The sequence below is a fragment of the Notothenia rossii genome, assembly GCF_949606895.1.
Source record: "Notothenia rossii genome assembly, chromosome: 8".
NCBI lineage: Eukaryota > Metazoa > Chordata > Actinopteri > Perciformes > Nototheniidae > Notothenia > Notothenia rossii.
Window position 1 is genome coordinate 80857654 of NC_136906.1, and position 17728 is coordinate 80875381.

General features: G+C 38.6%; 1 protein-coding gene across 1 annotated transcript in view; it reads right to left on the reverse strand.

Annotated features, from left to right (window-relative positions):
* col12a1b (collagen, type XII, alpha 1b) overlaps positions 1–14565 on the reverse strand; it is a 169951-nt gene extending 155386 nt beyond the window's left edge. The window contains exons 1-7 of the mRNA XM_079645353.1: positions 14419–14565; positions 13572–13681; positions 9902–10018; positions 7293–7436; positions 4967–5017; positions 3350–3613; positions 1990–2154 (exon numbers count right to left, since the gene is read on the reverse strand). Of these exons, the coding sequence (XP_079501479.1) occupies positions 1990–2154; positions 3350–3613; positions 4967–5017; positions 7293–7436; positions 9902–10018; positions 13572–13641 (811 nt within the window). The 5' untranslated portion in view covers positions 13642–13681; positions 14419–14565. The remainder of the gene's footprint in view (positions 1–1989; positions 2155–3349; positions 3614–4966; positions 5018–7292; positions 7437–9901; positions 10019–13571; positions 13682–14418) is intronic.
* Positions 14566–17728: the final 3163 nt, after the last annotated feature.

Genomic DNA, 17728 nt, shown 5'->3' on the forward strand with positions numbered 1-17728 from the left:
GAGAGTTTCTAACTTTGCAAAGGGAGATAATCTTTATTTTGCATATTTTTCGACGGGTTACATGAGAATGCACTTAGAGATCTGCTCTACCAAATCTCCCTTTTCTACCTTTTCATTCCTCTCCTTCTTTCTTTCTCTTTCCCTGTTCCCTCCTTTCTTCCTCATATAAGTAAATATGAAACCATGAGGACTCGATGAGGACTTTGTAAATGACTAAATTGGAAAGTAATTGGTATTTTAGCCCAAATACTAAAATCAAGTGTGATTTTATACTTGATTAATTCCATTTTTGGAGATTGTGTAACTTTGCAGAAGGAGATATTCTTTATTTTGTATGTTTTGACAGGTTTCTTTGCAGATGAATATGAACTTAGAGATCTGCTCTACTACTCCTACCAAATAATGCTGATATTGTCCTTTCTACCTTTTCATTCCTCTCCTTCTTTCTCTCTCTTTCCCTGTTTCCTTCCTTTCTTCCTCATATAAATATATGAAAAGTAAATATGAAACCATTTTGGCTTTTTTAAATCCTATATATTTGTAGACTTTTACACTCGATGAGGTCTTCTTAGACGACTAAATTGGAAAGGTGTTTTAACTTAAATACTGCACTTAAGTGATTTTATACAGGTTACATGAGAATGCACTTAGAGATCTGCTCTACCAAATAATGCTGATATTGCCCTTTTCATTCCTCTCCTTCTTTCTTTCTCTTTCCCTGTTTCCTCCTTTCTTCCTCATATAAGTAAATATGAAACCATGAGGACTCGATGAGGACTTTTTAAATGACTAAATTGGAAAGTAATAGGTATTTTAGCCCAAATACTTTAATGAAGTTTGATTTTATACTTCATTAATCCCATTTTTGGAGATTGTGTAACTTACAGAAGGAGATATTCTTTATTTTGTATGTTTTGACAGGTTTCTTTGCAGATGAATATGAACTTAGAGATCTGCTCTACTACTCCTACCAAATAATGCTGATATTGTCCTTTCTACCTTTTCATTCCTCTCCTTCTTTCTCTCTCTTTCCCTGTTTCCTTCCTCATATAAATATATGAAAAGTAAATATGAAACCATTTTGTTTTTTTTAAATCCTATATATTCGTAGACTTTTACACTCGATGAGGACTTCTTAGACGACTAAATTGGAAAGGTGTTTTAACTTAAATACTGCACTTAAGTGATTTTATACTCGATTATTTTCATATTTTGAGAGTTTCTAACTTTGCAGAAGGAGATCATCTTTATTTTGCATATTTTTCGACGGGTTAAATGAGAATGCACTTAGAGATCTGCTCTACCAAATAATGCTGATGTTGTCCTTTCTACCTTTTCATTCCTCTCCTTTCTTCATCATATATATCTGACAGTATCAAGTTGTTGCCAAGATAAAGTCTGATATATAATGTTTTAAAAAATCTATCCAAGCATTGTATCAGGTTCTCTGACAAAGTGACGTCTAAGTAAAGAAAGAATTGTCTGCAGAAACATCACAACTCAAATGACGGTGAATGAGGTCAAAATAATGCAATAACTGTTTTGGGGATTTGAGAACTCTTCCTAGACATGATGTCCATGCTGATTGGACACATGCTGTATTTACATTAGGAGTCATCGACAGTGTTACTGATGTATGTTTCTAGCTTCTCCTGCCAACGCTGAGTGTTTGAGTCATTGATCTATCAGTGATCAGTTCCCTCAGACCGTAGAAGATAACCTCTTATTGTTCTTTAACCACCATCCCTCTTTAGCAGCTAAGCAACAGCCCACTTCTGTTCCTCCGTCCCTCGGTGAGTGGAAAGTCTGAGCTCGAGTGTAAACACACATAAAACCTGCTATCACTCGCTCGTAGCGTTTAATGATGTAGGAATTTCTCCTATTGTTACGTCACCCTGAGCTGCTTTTTTGTTACGGCGTTAAAAGCATTAAATAACGAGTGGAAAATGTAAGATGTGGAATGTAATAAACGTGTTTCTGGCTGCGTACCGAGGACAAAGATCTCCACCCCTCTGCTCCTCAGCTGCCGGGCGTAGTTCTCCACGGGATCCTCAGATTTGCCGTCCGTTATGATCACCAACACTTTGGGGAAAGCCTTCCTGGCACCAGACGCCTCAGAGAAAGAGTTCTTCAGGAGGTAGTCGAGGGCATCGCCTGGAGCAGGAACACAGGAAGGGGTTGGGTTTGAAATGATACAGAGAAAACAATGGTCTGCAGAGGTGGGAAGTAGTGGAGTACAAATACTTTGTTACTTTACTTCTGTACATTTTTCTGCTATCAGTACTTTACTCCACTACTTACTTTGTACTTTCTACTTCTCACATGTTGAACTCAAACACCTGTACTTTCTACTTCTTACATGTTGAACTCAAATACCTGTACTTTCTACTTCTTACATGTTGAACTCAAATACCTGTACTTTCTACTTCTTACATGTTGAACTCAAATACCTGTACTTTCTACTTCTTACATGTTGAACTCAAATACCTGTACTTTCTACTTCTTACATGTTGAACTCAAATACCTGTACTTTCTACTTCTTACATGTTGAACCCAAATACCTGTACTTTCTACTTCTTACATGTTGAACACTAATACCTGTACTTTCTACTTCTTAAATGTTGAACTCAAATACCTGTACTTTATACTTCTTACATGTTGAACACAAATACCTGTACTTTCTACTTCTTACATGTTGAACTCAAATACCTGTACTTTCTACTTCTTACATGTTGAACTCAAATACCTGTACTTTCTACTTCTCACATGTTGAACACAAATACCTGTACTTTCTACTTCTTACATGTTGAACTCAAATACCTGTACTTTCTACTTCTTACATGTTGAACTCAAATACCTGTACTTTCTACTTCTTACATGTTGAACTCAAATACCTGTACTTTCTACTTCTCTCATTTTCCAAACAGGCTGGTTCCTTTAGTCTGAATGTGTGTTTGGTGGCGTGATCATTATTATTTAGAGTCATTGCGTGCCTATTGATTTGAACACGATCCGTGTATCCATCATTTCCTGGTCTTCTCTAAAGAAGAGGGACCAATGGAAACGTTGTCATGTTGCCGTTGGTCACCATGGAAACATTCATTAGCTAACAATGACATTATTGTTCTATTAATATAAAGGGAGGTCAGGTACTCTTTAAAACAGCTGCTAGTTATGGGTACTTTTTACTGAAGTACATTTCAAAGCCTCTTTACTTTGACTTGAGTAAAGAAGTTTAGTCAGTACTTCTACTTTCACCAGAGTATTTTTAAACACGAGTATCTGTACTTCTACTTGAGGAAAGGATGTGTGTACTTTTGCCCTCTGTTGATTTGAAGAAATCCTGTACCTGTCCTGGTGTTCCCTCCCTTGTACTCCAGCGCTGCGATGGCCCTCAGCAGCGTGGGTCGGGTCAGATGTGTCTTCAGGTTGAACTCAGTTCTGGATCCGGAGCTGAACTGGACCACGCCGACCCGCGTCCGCTCCGCTCCGATCTGAAACGCTCCGGCCGCCACCGAGATAAACTTTTGGATGAATTTGAAGTTCGGCCGGCCGACGCTCCAGGATCCGTCCACCAAGAAAACCACGTCAGCGATGGCACCCAAAGAGCATTCTGGGAAATAAAGTGAGGGTGGAAAGGGTAATAAATATCAAGAGAAGAAGGAATACGGTTAAATTAAAGGACATTTCCCAAGTTATATTTCAAGCCACTTAAGGATAAATGTTTGAAGTTTGCAATGATCCAGAGAGATGTCAATTTCATCGCTGTTGTTCTGGTAATTGTTTTGGATTCCTTTATTTAACAGGGACAGTGCACTTTAATCAACATTTCTGTAAATGAGCCAGAGGTAGCAAAGAGACTATTTATCATCTGTAGTCCCTGGACAGATTTTTTAATTCACCCTAAAGAAAAATGTCATTTAACTTTAAATCTCAAATAAATGTGTGAACCCTTAACCTCCTAATGCCCCCAAAAAGACCATCACGTCGCATCTTTGGCAAGGTACAAAATACTTGTTTGTATTATGATGACAACGTTCCTTAACACCTGTAGTTCTTAACCTGGTCTTCACACTAACAATGTTATCACAACAGCACCTAAGGGATTTGCATAATTGACGTCTATGGTCATATAGAAAGTAGTGTTAAAACCAAGCGGGGAAACCTCCAGGGTTAAAAAGGAAGGCAATGTGGAAGTGCGAAAAACTGCAGTTCCTCAAATGGCCACTTGAGGCTTTCTCCAAAGGCTAATCAATCCCCATAGTGCTCAATATTAAAATGCTGAAACTAATCACAGAATTATTATAAGAAACGGTTAGGATCACTACATCACATTTCCCCTTAAATGCCAATGATACAGGGGGTGAATGTTCATATATCTCACCGGTTTAAATCATATGAAGGCTTATAATTACATTTTATTAGGCGTTTGGTCGCTTTGACAGCATTTGATGCAGACTTTGATTAAACTTAGCTCCTTAAAATTGACTTACAGTAGGAGTTATTATATACAAGCTGTTAATTGCTCCAGATGAGTGTTTGAGTGTTTTTGTAAAGCACATCTGAAGTTGAATCTAAATGTACCGCTTTAGGTACAGGACTCTCTCTCTCTTCTTTCTGGGAGTTTCTTTCCCCTAGTGAAAAATCAGCAAAAGCTTGTCATCATGTGCAGGGCAGTAGCAGTTCTCTTGTAAATCAGCCTCTGTAATGGTTTCCACTTCTCCCAGCAGAGGACCAACACCATGACCGAATACTTTAGAGATTTATGGGGGCCTAATTTTGATTCTCGCTATACAATAGGGGGTTGTGTTGAAAGAAAACTCCTTAGCTCACGATGATGGACGCCGACCAGCAGCGAGGAAAAACGTTCGAGAACAATATGTGGAAAAGTCGAACGTTTGTGACTCATTATCTTAGCGATGTGAGTGAAACCCACACGTCAAATTAAAGGAACAAAAGGACTTACTGACTGAATCTGAAGCGTCTGGTTTGCTGGAAGTCCCTCCAGTTGACTCCACTGAAACACAAAAACACAATCATGTAATTACAGAAATAAGAAACCCTTTATCTATCTATCAAAATGTCTTCAATGTCTTTCCATTCAAGAGATTCTTTTTCTCTCCTCTGAGGGTTTCTTACGCAACATTTTGTCCCCACAGATCCAACGAACGTGTAACACGAGCTCCCAAATGGCAAAACAAACTAAATTGATGTCATCGTTTCCGACAGATTTTCAGGGAATCTCCGTGCTCGGAGGGTTGCTCGGCTCATCAGTGTGTGCTGCGATGCCAAAAAGGCGTCCACTCCGAACTGCTGCCATGAAATAAATGAAGATCTTACTCGCAGCTGAAAATGTGGATCATTCACTCATCAATACGTAATGTTAAAAGAGACTTTAATGGGACTTTTGGGTCTTTTAACGGCTTAGATTAGATTAGATGTGCCTCTTTGAGCGACTTTTTCAGCGGTTGGGTCTTGTAACACCTTCAAATGACCCTTTATTAGAGACCTTTGCTTGGTAATGTCACTCTTTTTCAACTGAAGCAGTAATGTGTCTTCATCATTACGTAACGTCAAAAGAGACTTTAACGGGACTTTTGGGTCTTTTAACTGCTTACATCCTATCTGATTTGCCTCTATTACCCTTTAGTATAGACCGGATTCCCAGTCGATCACGAGATGTGTCTAAAAATAGAACAACAATATTCAGTTTTATCGTTAATGTCCTGTAACATAATCTTCCTGTGCCAGAATAATGCACTTGAACGCATCAAAGCTTTGTGATTGGCGTGACCCCATGTGTCGGGGCGTGGCTGGTAGGCAGTGGCAGTTAGCTGACGTTGTCCGTGGCAACAGGAGTGACAGTCCGCACACACAAGACCGCAATTATGGCAAAAGCAAAAAAAGCCCGAAATATATAATTTTTTTATGTATAATATTCAATTGTCATCTTCATTTTAAGTTTTGTTTCCCGTGGGAACACCTTCCCTTTGCACGTCTTTGTTTACTTCCGGTATGTATTTTCCACCCTCCACGAACTGGCCATCTGGAGAATCACAGAACAGCTGGTCGTCAAGGGCCGGCTCGATTCGCCAACGAGTTTTTAAAAAGGCATCATTGAAGTTGCATTGACAGAGGTCCGCCGTTTCACCGCAGCGAGGCTCCCCTCCAGTTGACAATTCACTATCCCCCCCCCCCCCTCTCTATTTGGACTGGTAGATCTCAGCAGACTGGCAACTTTAAAAGTAGCTCTTGGTTCAAAAAAGGTTGGGCACCCCTGGTATAGACCTTTGTTTGGACATTAATTGGAACCAGTTCAATCAACGAAAGAAATGCATTTTTACAAGAATAAAGCAGATAATTCTGTTGCATACATTTTCACTTACCTTGTGACCTATCATGGTTATCTTGAGAACTCACATGTTGGGAATCAGTGATCTAACTAGTGCACCAAATCACATCTGCATTTTATAACGTTTTTTTTTTAAAACAGCCTTTGAGTCTTGCTCCTCATGTCTGTTTCCAGCTGTTTTATTCTGTTTTTAATTCCTAATAGAAGCCAAATAATTTTCCCACATTGAAGACAATAAATCTATTTTTCTAACAAGCTACTAATCATATTTAGTCTTTAAAATGTCATCCAAGAATTCACTTGCGGTTGTTGAAACTATGTCAGTCTATTTGGCGTACGTCTTGGTAAACAAATATACCACATATTAATTATGTATAATGACATTTGAATGTTTTGTTTGACTGGATTGAGCCGCTTAAATTAAGTTATAGGGATTTGATGTGTCTCTAAACAGTTTCAGAAAGGTAATGCACCACATCTGGAATACTTTCAGCGTTTTGGCAGGTTCTTGGTCACTTTCAGCCACACATTTTTAAGGTGGAGGGGATCTTAATAAATCCTTAGAAAGACTATCGTTGCAAAAGTGTTTTAAATGTATAAACACAGACTAGATCAGTTAAGAAAATGCATCACCAAAAATGTTTTTATTGCATTTGCCTTTCAGGGTTTCTGGAAAAATGCACTGTTCATGTTATTCTGTCCACTCAGTGTATTGGGAGTTTTACCAGTCCGTTTGGTGAACCAGGTCATTGTGACTTGCTGCTAAAACAGACCAGCTGCTGACACATTTTCCAGGCATTTGGTTGAAAGTCTGGAGCTACTTTAACCACACACACACACACACACACACACACACACACACACACACACACACACACACACACACACACACACACACACACACACACACACACACACCGTCACACACTCTGTGACTCACGTGTAATTTGGCCGGAGATGGGCAGACTCTCCTCTGATCCAGCGTACGCCGATATCGTTACGGTATAATCCACATCTGGACTCAGGTCTGAGATGGAGGTCTTAGACGCAGATGCAGGCAGACTAAATTCTCTCATTGGTTCTTCTACAAAAATGCACAAAGTCAGAGGGAATCCATTAGGGAAACTATTGCATTACTTAATTTCTCCAAGAGTCAGGGTTACATAAAACCTGATTCAAACTGTTGACCTGAGAACAAGAAAGAGTTGTGTAAACACACAACAAAAGATTCAATTTAATGAAATCTTTCCGCATCACTCAATGACTGAATCAAAACACGTCATCTTAACTCTTAAATACCCAATTGTTCTATTGAGTGAAGGCCTGCTTTATGAGTTGATATGCTTACTTTTTTAGTAAAGAAATGTTTAATGCCTATTGTAGGCTACAGGATTATTACTGTGTTAAACCCATTAACTTTCTACGAAATGAATTAAAATAACTACCTAAACCCTCACTTAATGTTAAGCTAAATTATTTTTTAATTGACATACACTATATTACTTTTACAAGCATAGAGTATGTGTCTCCTAAAAAATCTTAAAAGTTCAAAACAGCACGTAACGGTTACACCTAGCAGTTATCGAATTGAAGCTAATGTTAGTTATATTACTTAGCTTGTTTAGTTAGCTTACAGTACACACCACAACCGTTTGTGAATGACAATGTACAAGCTAACGTCAGATCTGTCAGTTTAGTTTTAGTAAGCTAAGTTTAGTTATCTAAAAGTAACTAGCCATTACAATGGAGTTTCATAAAACCTAGTCTGTGATCTGTCAGTCAGCTAAAACATTGATTGTTACTGAATTTTCTAATGTAAGCTAACTTTAGTTCTATGACTTAGCTTGTTTAGTTAGCTAACAGTAGGCGACGCACCATTACCCTTACATGTGGCAGTTTATGAATGACTACAAGCTATACGTCAGATCTGTTAGCTAAATATAATTAAGCTAAGTAACATAGACATTACAACTTGCAGTTTCATAAAAGCTAGTGCTAGTTCTGTCAGATAGCTTTTTTACTTGACTGAAATACTTACCTTTGAGAGTTACTGAATGATAAAGTGTAAGCTTTAGTTTTATCAGTTAGCTAGATAGGTTAGATTAGAGTCAGTGTGTAGGCTAAACGGATACACATGGACGTTTTAAATGTTATTATTTCAGCTTAAATCATCAGTTTTGTCAGTTAGATAGTTAAGTTAGCTAACAACAGCAGCTCAAATTACAGGTACATCGGACCGTTATTGAATATTAATATTCAAGCTACCGTTAGCTCTGTTAGTAAGCTAATTAAGTTAGCTAACATTACATAACAGAAAGAAAGTTGATGTTAGATATGTTGGTTAACAAGCCATAAAACTGATGCTTCAGCCAGGAGTTATTGAATGTATTTAAATGTATATTAAATAAAATATTAAAGCTAACGTTCTGACAGTTAGCTAGTTTAGTTGGCTAACAGCAGGTAACAATTAAACCAACAGTTACTAGGAGAAAGTTATATATTAGTGGCAAATCATTTTTATGTCAGAGTTTGTCTGACGTGTAAAGCTCCATTTAAAACACATAAGCAGCCCAGTCTCACAGCATTTCGTTTTATAGTCACCAAACTAATGTAATCTATTGATTCGTGTTCACCAACACGATTTTCACATTTTTTTTCGTGTCACACAGAATGATTTTCTATTGGTGGTATGTTTCGTGCCTGCACCACGTCTTTTTGTCCGGTCGGTTCTTGGAAGACCAGAAGCTTTGTGGTTCATGTTCTTACTCAATGTCTTACCCTAAGCCTAACCCTATCACTTTTATTTTAAATTGTATAATGTCGGAGTATTTTTGCAGAGAAATCTCAGAGCCTCAGAATACTGAAATCTGTATTTTTTGTCATCTTTTTTCCTTCTTATTTGTTATTATTTACATTGCTTTTTAAATCGTTCTGTGTGACACGAAAAAAATGGCTAAATCCTGTTGGTGAACACGATTCAATCGATTCATTTTGTGACCATAACACGAAATGCAGTGAGACTGGGTTGGTATAAGTCCTTAGAGCTTGCCTAAGTTTGAACGTACCAACAGCTTTTTAAAGCAGGAGCCTTTGCTTCTTTATGAGAGCATTGTCAAGTTGAAAGAGAATGCCTTTCCAAAACTGCTGCAGGTTCGATGCCTAAACTAATTGTCTGAAGTATTTTTGTACTCTGTGGTATTTAGATGTTCTCCTTATTTAAACTCATGCTGATTGAAGGGCAGATCTGATATGACTGTAAGCTGTTTTTCAAAGATAATCTCCCTGTTTAATTAACTCTGACTGACGTGACAGCTACGCTCCGGAGTTAAACTAATGCTGACAACTTTCCATTGCAGAGATAATGTTTTACTTTTTTTTTTTTTAAATCATTAGAGATGTCCTGGAGGGAAACATGTGTGTGCAGAAATCTTCAGATAATTGCGGGGAGTGTTGAGTCTTGCCGGGCAGACTGATGTCTAAGAAAGTTTATGGCACTTGTAATGTTGTGGGCTGGGCACGACATAACTCACAGGTTTAATGAGCACCCACCTGTGTCTGAGGTCACTTGTATTCTGTAGCCCTGTATCGTCGACTGTGTTTTACTCCAAATCATTTGCACTGTTTTCTCATTCAAAATCCTAAACTTCAAGTCTGACGGAGGGTTCACTGTGAAGAGAAAAGGTAAACAGAGTTAATCCAGCAGCTTCAGGCGGTGGATGTATTGTCATTTGAAGAATAAAAGGATTTCTCCAACAGTCAACACTTCCAGGATGAAGTTTGAAAAGTTCACTGTTGGCACAAACAACACAAAGACAAACTAAACTACAGATGTTAGGGAAGCCATTTTGGACACACACAAAAAATGACCTCCGTTTGAGTTTGTGTGGCCGGCAGCCATCAACAACTCAAGCAACACAACACAACATTACCATCTACTGTTGAGAACATTCACGAGGAAACACAAACATGGCGGGAAGACTCAGACTCTGGTGAAGTTTGACTGACAAAGTCTACGGAAGCTGAAAAAAGGCCAATTTCAATTTCAAGAAAGATAATAATCAAGTGTCTAAAATCAAAAATGCAATGGTTTGCAATATGCTTAGTAAGAAGTGGTTTATTTTCAGACCTGAATATTCAAGTTTAGTTGCTTAGATTGGATTATTGTTAGAAAAAAAGGAATCTAGTTTACAAACAAAAAGCAATCTTGACTTAAAGGCATTGTTTGTTTCTAATAATGATATGTTGGCTTAACACTTTCGAGATCCAAACATGATCATAGTGATGTTTGTTAACATATTGGACAATCTAAGTTTCTTGATCCCTTAAATGTATAAAATGTTTGATGGTTCAAAACTTAAAAGTTGTGTCTGGAAAACAAACATTTCTACTATCATGGCCTTTCGTTGCTTCCATTCAGATACTTTAACAGAAAGATACCAACAATATATGTGTTTTTAATTCACCAGCTTCTCCGTAAATAATGAAAAGTTTTGCTTCCGGCCAACTAACGACAACATGGACCGGCTGACATCCTTTAGACCGTCCATGACCTCAATCCAACTCAAGATGTTGAATTGACAAAAACACACATCTGATAAAACTCTCAAATATTGATTATACAATGGGGAAAAGTTTCTCTCATCGTCTCCATTGCAAACCTCATAAAAGAATACACAGCGTCAATAAAGAGGCGTGTAAATCTTTTTTCACGTTTTCCAAAAAAACTGCACCAAAGGTTCTTAAACTACTTCAGCTCCAGATCCCAGATTTGTAAATGGTTTTGGACTTTAATCATTTAAGAACCTCTGATTTTTGGTCACGGACACGAGGATATCATGCATCACGTGTACATGAAAAGTTGTTAACAACAACTTGGGGCAACGGACAAACAGATTCCATGTACACGAGGGACGACAGGGGATTATTTAGAGAATATTTTAAAATGATTTTCTTCAGGTTGGGGTTTTCAAACTAAATCTAAAATGAGTAAAAAGCCGCCTATCTGAAAATCTAGCTTGCTATAATGCACCAATTTTTAACAAATAAAATAAAAGTAGCTGTAAGTTTAGCTAACGTCCAGAGATGAATGCTTTTAGACGCAAATCATCGGTAGAACCGGGGTAACACAACCGAAAGCAAGAAAAGATTCCTCTTGATTTACGGCAGGATGTAATGTAAATAAACTACTCCATATATCTTTCAAGCTTTTTTCTACTAATCTGTTAATAACCTTATCATTTAAGACGTACTATTCTGACATTTTTTTATTCATCTAGCTACCAAGTTCTATGAAACAGACACCGTAAAACACTTCTCTTATCGCCATTTATCCAACTGATGCTAGTATCAATACTCAAAACTAAATGTTGTATTGCGGTGTTGACACTCAATGTGACAATCCAGTTTTTCCAGCCTTGTACTATTTCCCCCATTTTTAGAAACTATTATCTTGGGAACGCTTGCCTAAACTGAAACTAAAATGTGTCAACAGCGAGTCTAACTCTTAATTTGTTCATGCTGAAGGGAAGTGAATCTAACGGTAATCTGAAATATCTAAAATAAATGACACAATATTTAACCAAGCGTTTTTTCCTAGACCGCCAACCAGTTCATCTGTTAGTATTGGAGTGAAGAATATCATTGTAAAATATTGTGAAGCCGAGACTCGAGGTCAAGGCTTGACCGTGAAGAGGGGGAAGGGACAGGACGTCAGAAATGGAGGAACCACCAACCTGGTGAATCAATTCAAGGGCCGCGGGGGCTGCTGCTTCTGTTTCCAAATGGACAAAAACTACTACCCAAAGAAACTCCAGCACTTACACACACATGGACACACACACTTGAACACACACTTTCTTACATTCGGAGCTTGTCTTTGAAGCTTTCGACCTCCGAGGCTGCTTTTATTTTGCAACGTATCACCTGAAGTGTGACAGTCCTTAAAGCAGAGGACTTCCTTTTGGGAGATGATTCTTTTTTCCAGCCTCAACAAGTCTAAGTATTCCACACGCTATCATGTATACGACCCCATTATGATGCCTTTGCTTTGAAAGGGGCCCCGTTCAGACAATAATGGGGGTCACAGGAGGTCGGAAACTCTCCTGGAAGCAGAAGAGAGAAATATTCTCCTCCTTGATGGGTTTTACTGCACTTAGGAGAAACTCCAGAGGCGCATGGGAGCAGATCCTCTCCTCTTCTAACCTCTGGGAAATCATGTGAAACTCATATTTAGTCTTTCCGTTCCATCAGGAGAAAGGACGTGGGGAGGAAACTTGGCCACGTGCCGTCTGGGCTTTTCCTTTTTTTGGAAACTATCGAGAGATTTCTGCTTCAGTTGTAAATATTTGATTATAAGCAAGGGCCCCCCCTGGTGTAAAACAGATGGAACTACATCTGTGTGAGGATGAAAAGATGTCCCATTTAACCCGTTCGTTTCAGCTCCACAGCCTCACATGGGATGCAGTAAAGGTTCAAACTCTTTTTTTTTTACTTTACGAGTGATACAAATATTTGTTACCACAAGTTCTTAAGGAAACTGACACTGTTGGACTCGGTTCTAGTTTGACTTCTACCAGAAATAAAATGAAGTACTTTGACTGTGTACTTTGTGAGTATCCTCTGTCAGAGTCCCCTCCAAAGTACATAATGCATGTTTCCTGCTATATTTGATGAATGATAAAAATACCATTTTAACTGTTATACTGTTTGACTTTAGTTAGAGACTTTACGAAAGACTTTACAGTCTTTTGAGATGGGTAAATGTGAATAAATGGCATTTTAGAAACTTGAAGTTGTTCTTTTATGGGAGCAAGGCAAAAGAGGTTAGCTTTTTTAACAGTATAACAATGTTCCCTCATAACGGCAGCTTTCTCACCATCTGTTAACTCTCTCGTGGCTAAAAAACACTTCTGAAGCGCTACTAGTTTGACCAAATGAACTCCAATCCATAAATTCAACCCAGATATTTGAAGCTATTTCTCTGCAAGTAGAAATCTTGTGAATTCCTGATGGAAACTTGGGGGAAAAACATCAATGAAAAGGTTAAACAGAAGCTGAAACGGTAAAACAAATCAATCCACACATTCTCTTTCTCTGTGTGATTCTTTTATTCAGACTAAATATGCATCTACACATTGCAGAGGAAAGGCAGAGGAGAGAGGAGATGAAGAGAGAGGTGTTGGATCATAGAGAGGATGATGAAGAGGAAGAGCAGCTTTACCTGTGTCCTGGGCGTGAGAGGAGGACAGCAGCAGTGCCAGGAGGGCAGCCGCCACCAGAAACATCTTCATCTTCTTCCTCTTCCTCCGGCTCAGCAGCTCATGAACGAGGCTGAGGAGGAACGAAGAGAGGCGGTTAAACCTTCAGCAAATCAGCCCGAGGCTGCAGAGCACCTTTGAGCAACCTGGATGTGAACCAGGAACCTCCAACACCTGCCTCGTGGAAATCTACCAGCAATCAGATGCTTACAAATACACACAAAAAACGCAGGAATATATTTTAAAAATCTGATTTCCATGATCCTTGGGCTCCTAACAGCTGTTCCCCAGAGACACGAAATGTTTTTTTACAAGATAGACTTTATGTTAATGTCCAAAAATCCACAATTTCAAAACTTCAAACAACCAACAAAGCAGTTTGAATGGATAACCTGTTAGAATAAAGGCGCACATCTGACTGTCTCTTCTCTTCCTGTGTTAAGTCTCCGTGTTTTCCCTCCTAAATCAGCCTGCCTGGATTCTGATCCAATCAAGTCCCTAATATCATATAGGCCTATCGCTGCTGATAAATAAACCCACTCTACCGGAGAGAACGTCTTTCACAAGTTCAGAAAAACCGAGCGTCAAATCCTCGCTCCGTGCGCAATTACGCACCGCGATGTCAAGGAATAGTCCACGCGATCCTCGAAATACTCCAAATGAAACTGGATGGTAACTGGAATATTAAACACTATTAAGTCGAGGACTAAAACCACCTTAAAGCTTCAAGAAATACGGAATGTATGCGTCTTAAAATGCACCAAAATAATTCAACTGGGAAGAGAAACGTAAAGATATCGCAGGACTGACCTATGGAGAAGACTGTAGAATTTCTCTGGGTTGGTTTAACGAAATGAAAAATGTGAAAGGTGGTAATCTCTCTGTTGCAGACCCTCAGCCTGAGGAGAGAGAAATGATCCGGAGAGCTTCTTGGTTCCCAGACGCGTCGGCGAGCCTCTTTCCAAATGGAACGAATCTGCACTCAATCTGGTACTTAACAGGGGGGAGTAACCCTCTCCAGAGTTACCCTCCCAGCGCTATTACGCAGCTGGGAGGGTAACTTTGAACATGCGGGAAGTAACTAAGTAGTTTTTAAGTACTTAAGTACAATTTTGAGCTCCTTGTACTTCGACTCCACTACAGTTCAGAGGTACATGGTGTACTTCTACTCCACTACATGTATTTAATCCCTTTAGTTACTTCTCAGATGTGGATGAATGATGTGAAATATAATCAAGTGTTGAATCAGACTTTAGTTCCACCTGGAGTAAATCCACCAGCTACCCTGCAGTATACAAAGTCATTCAAACTAGCTGCACCTTTACCAGCTTTGAGAACACTTTCATGATCAATCATTATAAAACATATCATATCTATTATTCTGAAATGGACCAATCTGCACAATGACTACTTTTACTGTCTTTCACTATATTTTGATGATAATACTTTTCTACTTTCACTTGAGGAACATTTTGAATGAGGACTTTTACTGTAACAGAGTATTCCTACACTCTGGTACTTCTACTTTTACTCAAGTACAAGATCTGAGTACTTCTACTTTTACTCAAGTACAAGATCTGAGTACTTCTACTTTTACTCAAGTACAAGATCTGAGTACTTCTACTTTTACTCAAGTACAAGGTCTGAGTACTTCTACTTTTACTCAAGAACAAGATCTGAGTACTTCTACTTTTACTTTTTTATCCATTACTCCCCAAGGCTGCTCTTACGACATGCAGCCGAGACAAAAAATGATGTGCAACCTCTGAAAGTGCTCACACACACACACACACACACACACACACACACACACACACACACACACACACACACACACACACACACACACACACACACACACACACACACACACACACACACACACACACACACACACACACACACACACACACACACACACACACACACACACACACACACACACACACACACACACACACACACACACACACACACACACACACACACACACACAGACTCGGAAACTTCGACATAGTTCTCTGCATTCCTTTCCGGTGATGGAGGGCTTCTGTGCGTCTCGGCCACAAGGAGACAGGAGATCTGCTTTTTTGGGAAGAGGGGGGATGACTGAGGCTTTTACCCCTTTTTCATTTGGTGAATCAAAGGGAAAATATTACACAGTCTGGTCAACTAAACCCCCCACAACTCAGACTTCCCCCCCTGTAATGAATCATTCCGGTTTTCAGGGTCGGAGCAGAAGTTCCTCAGCCGGGTCTGATTAGGAGGAAACACAAATGTATGATAATTAAAATCATCCAAAGAAAGTCAACCATTCCCAAATCTAAAACAGCACCACGTCTGTACCGAGTTGAACAGAAAGGGACATACGTAAAGTTAGAAATGTGAAATCAAATTTACCCGGGAATCTAAAAAGTCCTAAAAGGTAATTTCCAAATGTGCAATCATAATACAAGAAGTACAGAATGATCGATATAAAATCTGAAATATCACAAGGTTATGATCCAAATTTGAAATGGATCCTAAAATTGTGATTTTGGTCTCCTATTATTTATTCATCCTACTTATATTTCATTTCCTTTAACCCCAAATCTGTTTGCTATGATACAAAACATTTACAGTTCCCCTAAAATGTGGACAAGGCCCCTCCAAAATGTGTGACTTTGAACTGTGTTAAAGTGCATAAAAGTCCCTCAATTCTGGATCGCTTGTTTTTACAAATATGATAGTACACCTAGAGATATGTTTATTTTGTTTTTAATATAAAACTAATAATAGCACCACTAAAGTGTGTTGCAGTCCATATTTGGGTCACAGAAATGCCGAAGAATGCCAACATTTTGTGATATATTTGGTCAAAATTGCTCCAAAACTGAGTTTAAAATCATAACGCAATTTGTGTTAGTGCCAACACATTTGGAAAAGCACCAGAACGTCTGTTACTCTTGTTATCATTTAAAATAGAAGCTTTGTATAGCCTATCTTAAGTATTTAAATAAGTGGTCAAATGTGTTAAAGCACCCCAAACATTGAGAATAGTCTCAATCATGTATGACTATTTGGCTAAAAACCAGAAACATTCACACTTACCTTTCTAAATCATGACAATGGCGCCCCCTGGTGGCTGAAAACACGGACACAATTTGCTGGTTATTGATCAAATTGAAAAGGAGTGTTTTATTTGTTCCAGGCAGTTATGAATAAAACAATCCATTTTGAAACCTTAGTAGTTTACATTTCAAAGTCGTAACATAAATTAATACCTTTTCCAGAAAGCAGATTCCTAAATGCTAATAAGGGTTTTATTCATGAGTATAAAGTGTTAAAGTACGTGTGTGGGGGGGGGGGGGGGGGGGGTCTCCTCTGCACTCTCAGTTCAATACACACACACACACACACACACACACACACACACACACACACACACACACACACACACACACACACACACACACAAACACACACACACACACACACACACACACACACACACACACACACACACCTGTTTCATTTCTTTGCAAACATCGCCCTCTAGTGACGGGTTCTGAACTTTCATCAAGGTCAACTTTAATGTCAGAGAGGGTAGAGAGGAGAGAAAAATATTTGTATCTCAACAGAACTAAAACTGGAAATACAAAAAATAATACAATTGAGATGTTTAACAAACTCTGACATCAAATTATAGGGAACATTAAAAATTAGGTTAAAAAGTTTTTTCAAATTTAAATGTAGAGAAAAAGCAACAAATATTAAATATGAATCATTAATCAAACATTATATTAATTTAAAGCAGATTAAAGTAAAAACTAAAACGGTAGAAGAAAATATATAAAAAAAAAGCCTTTGACTATTTATCCAGAGATTACTTATGGTCGGCGATGAAGGCCTACGGATTTCCTGAAGCCTTCATAAACATGAGTAAGTGTCTGTATTTCAAATCTTGTGTCTGTGTAAATGTAAACGGTGTGTTGACAAATGCATTTCACGTTGAGAGAGGGGTTAAGCAGGGGGGCCCTCTAAGCGCAGCTCTGTACGTGCTAGCCATAAGTCCATTCATTAAAATAATAAACAATGACAGGTTCATATCAGGAACACCAGTTGGCCATGCGCCCAAAAT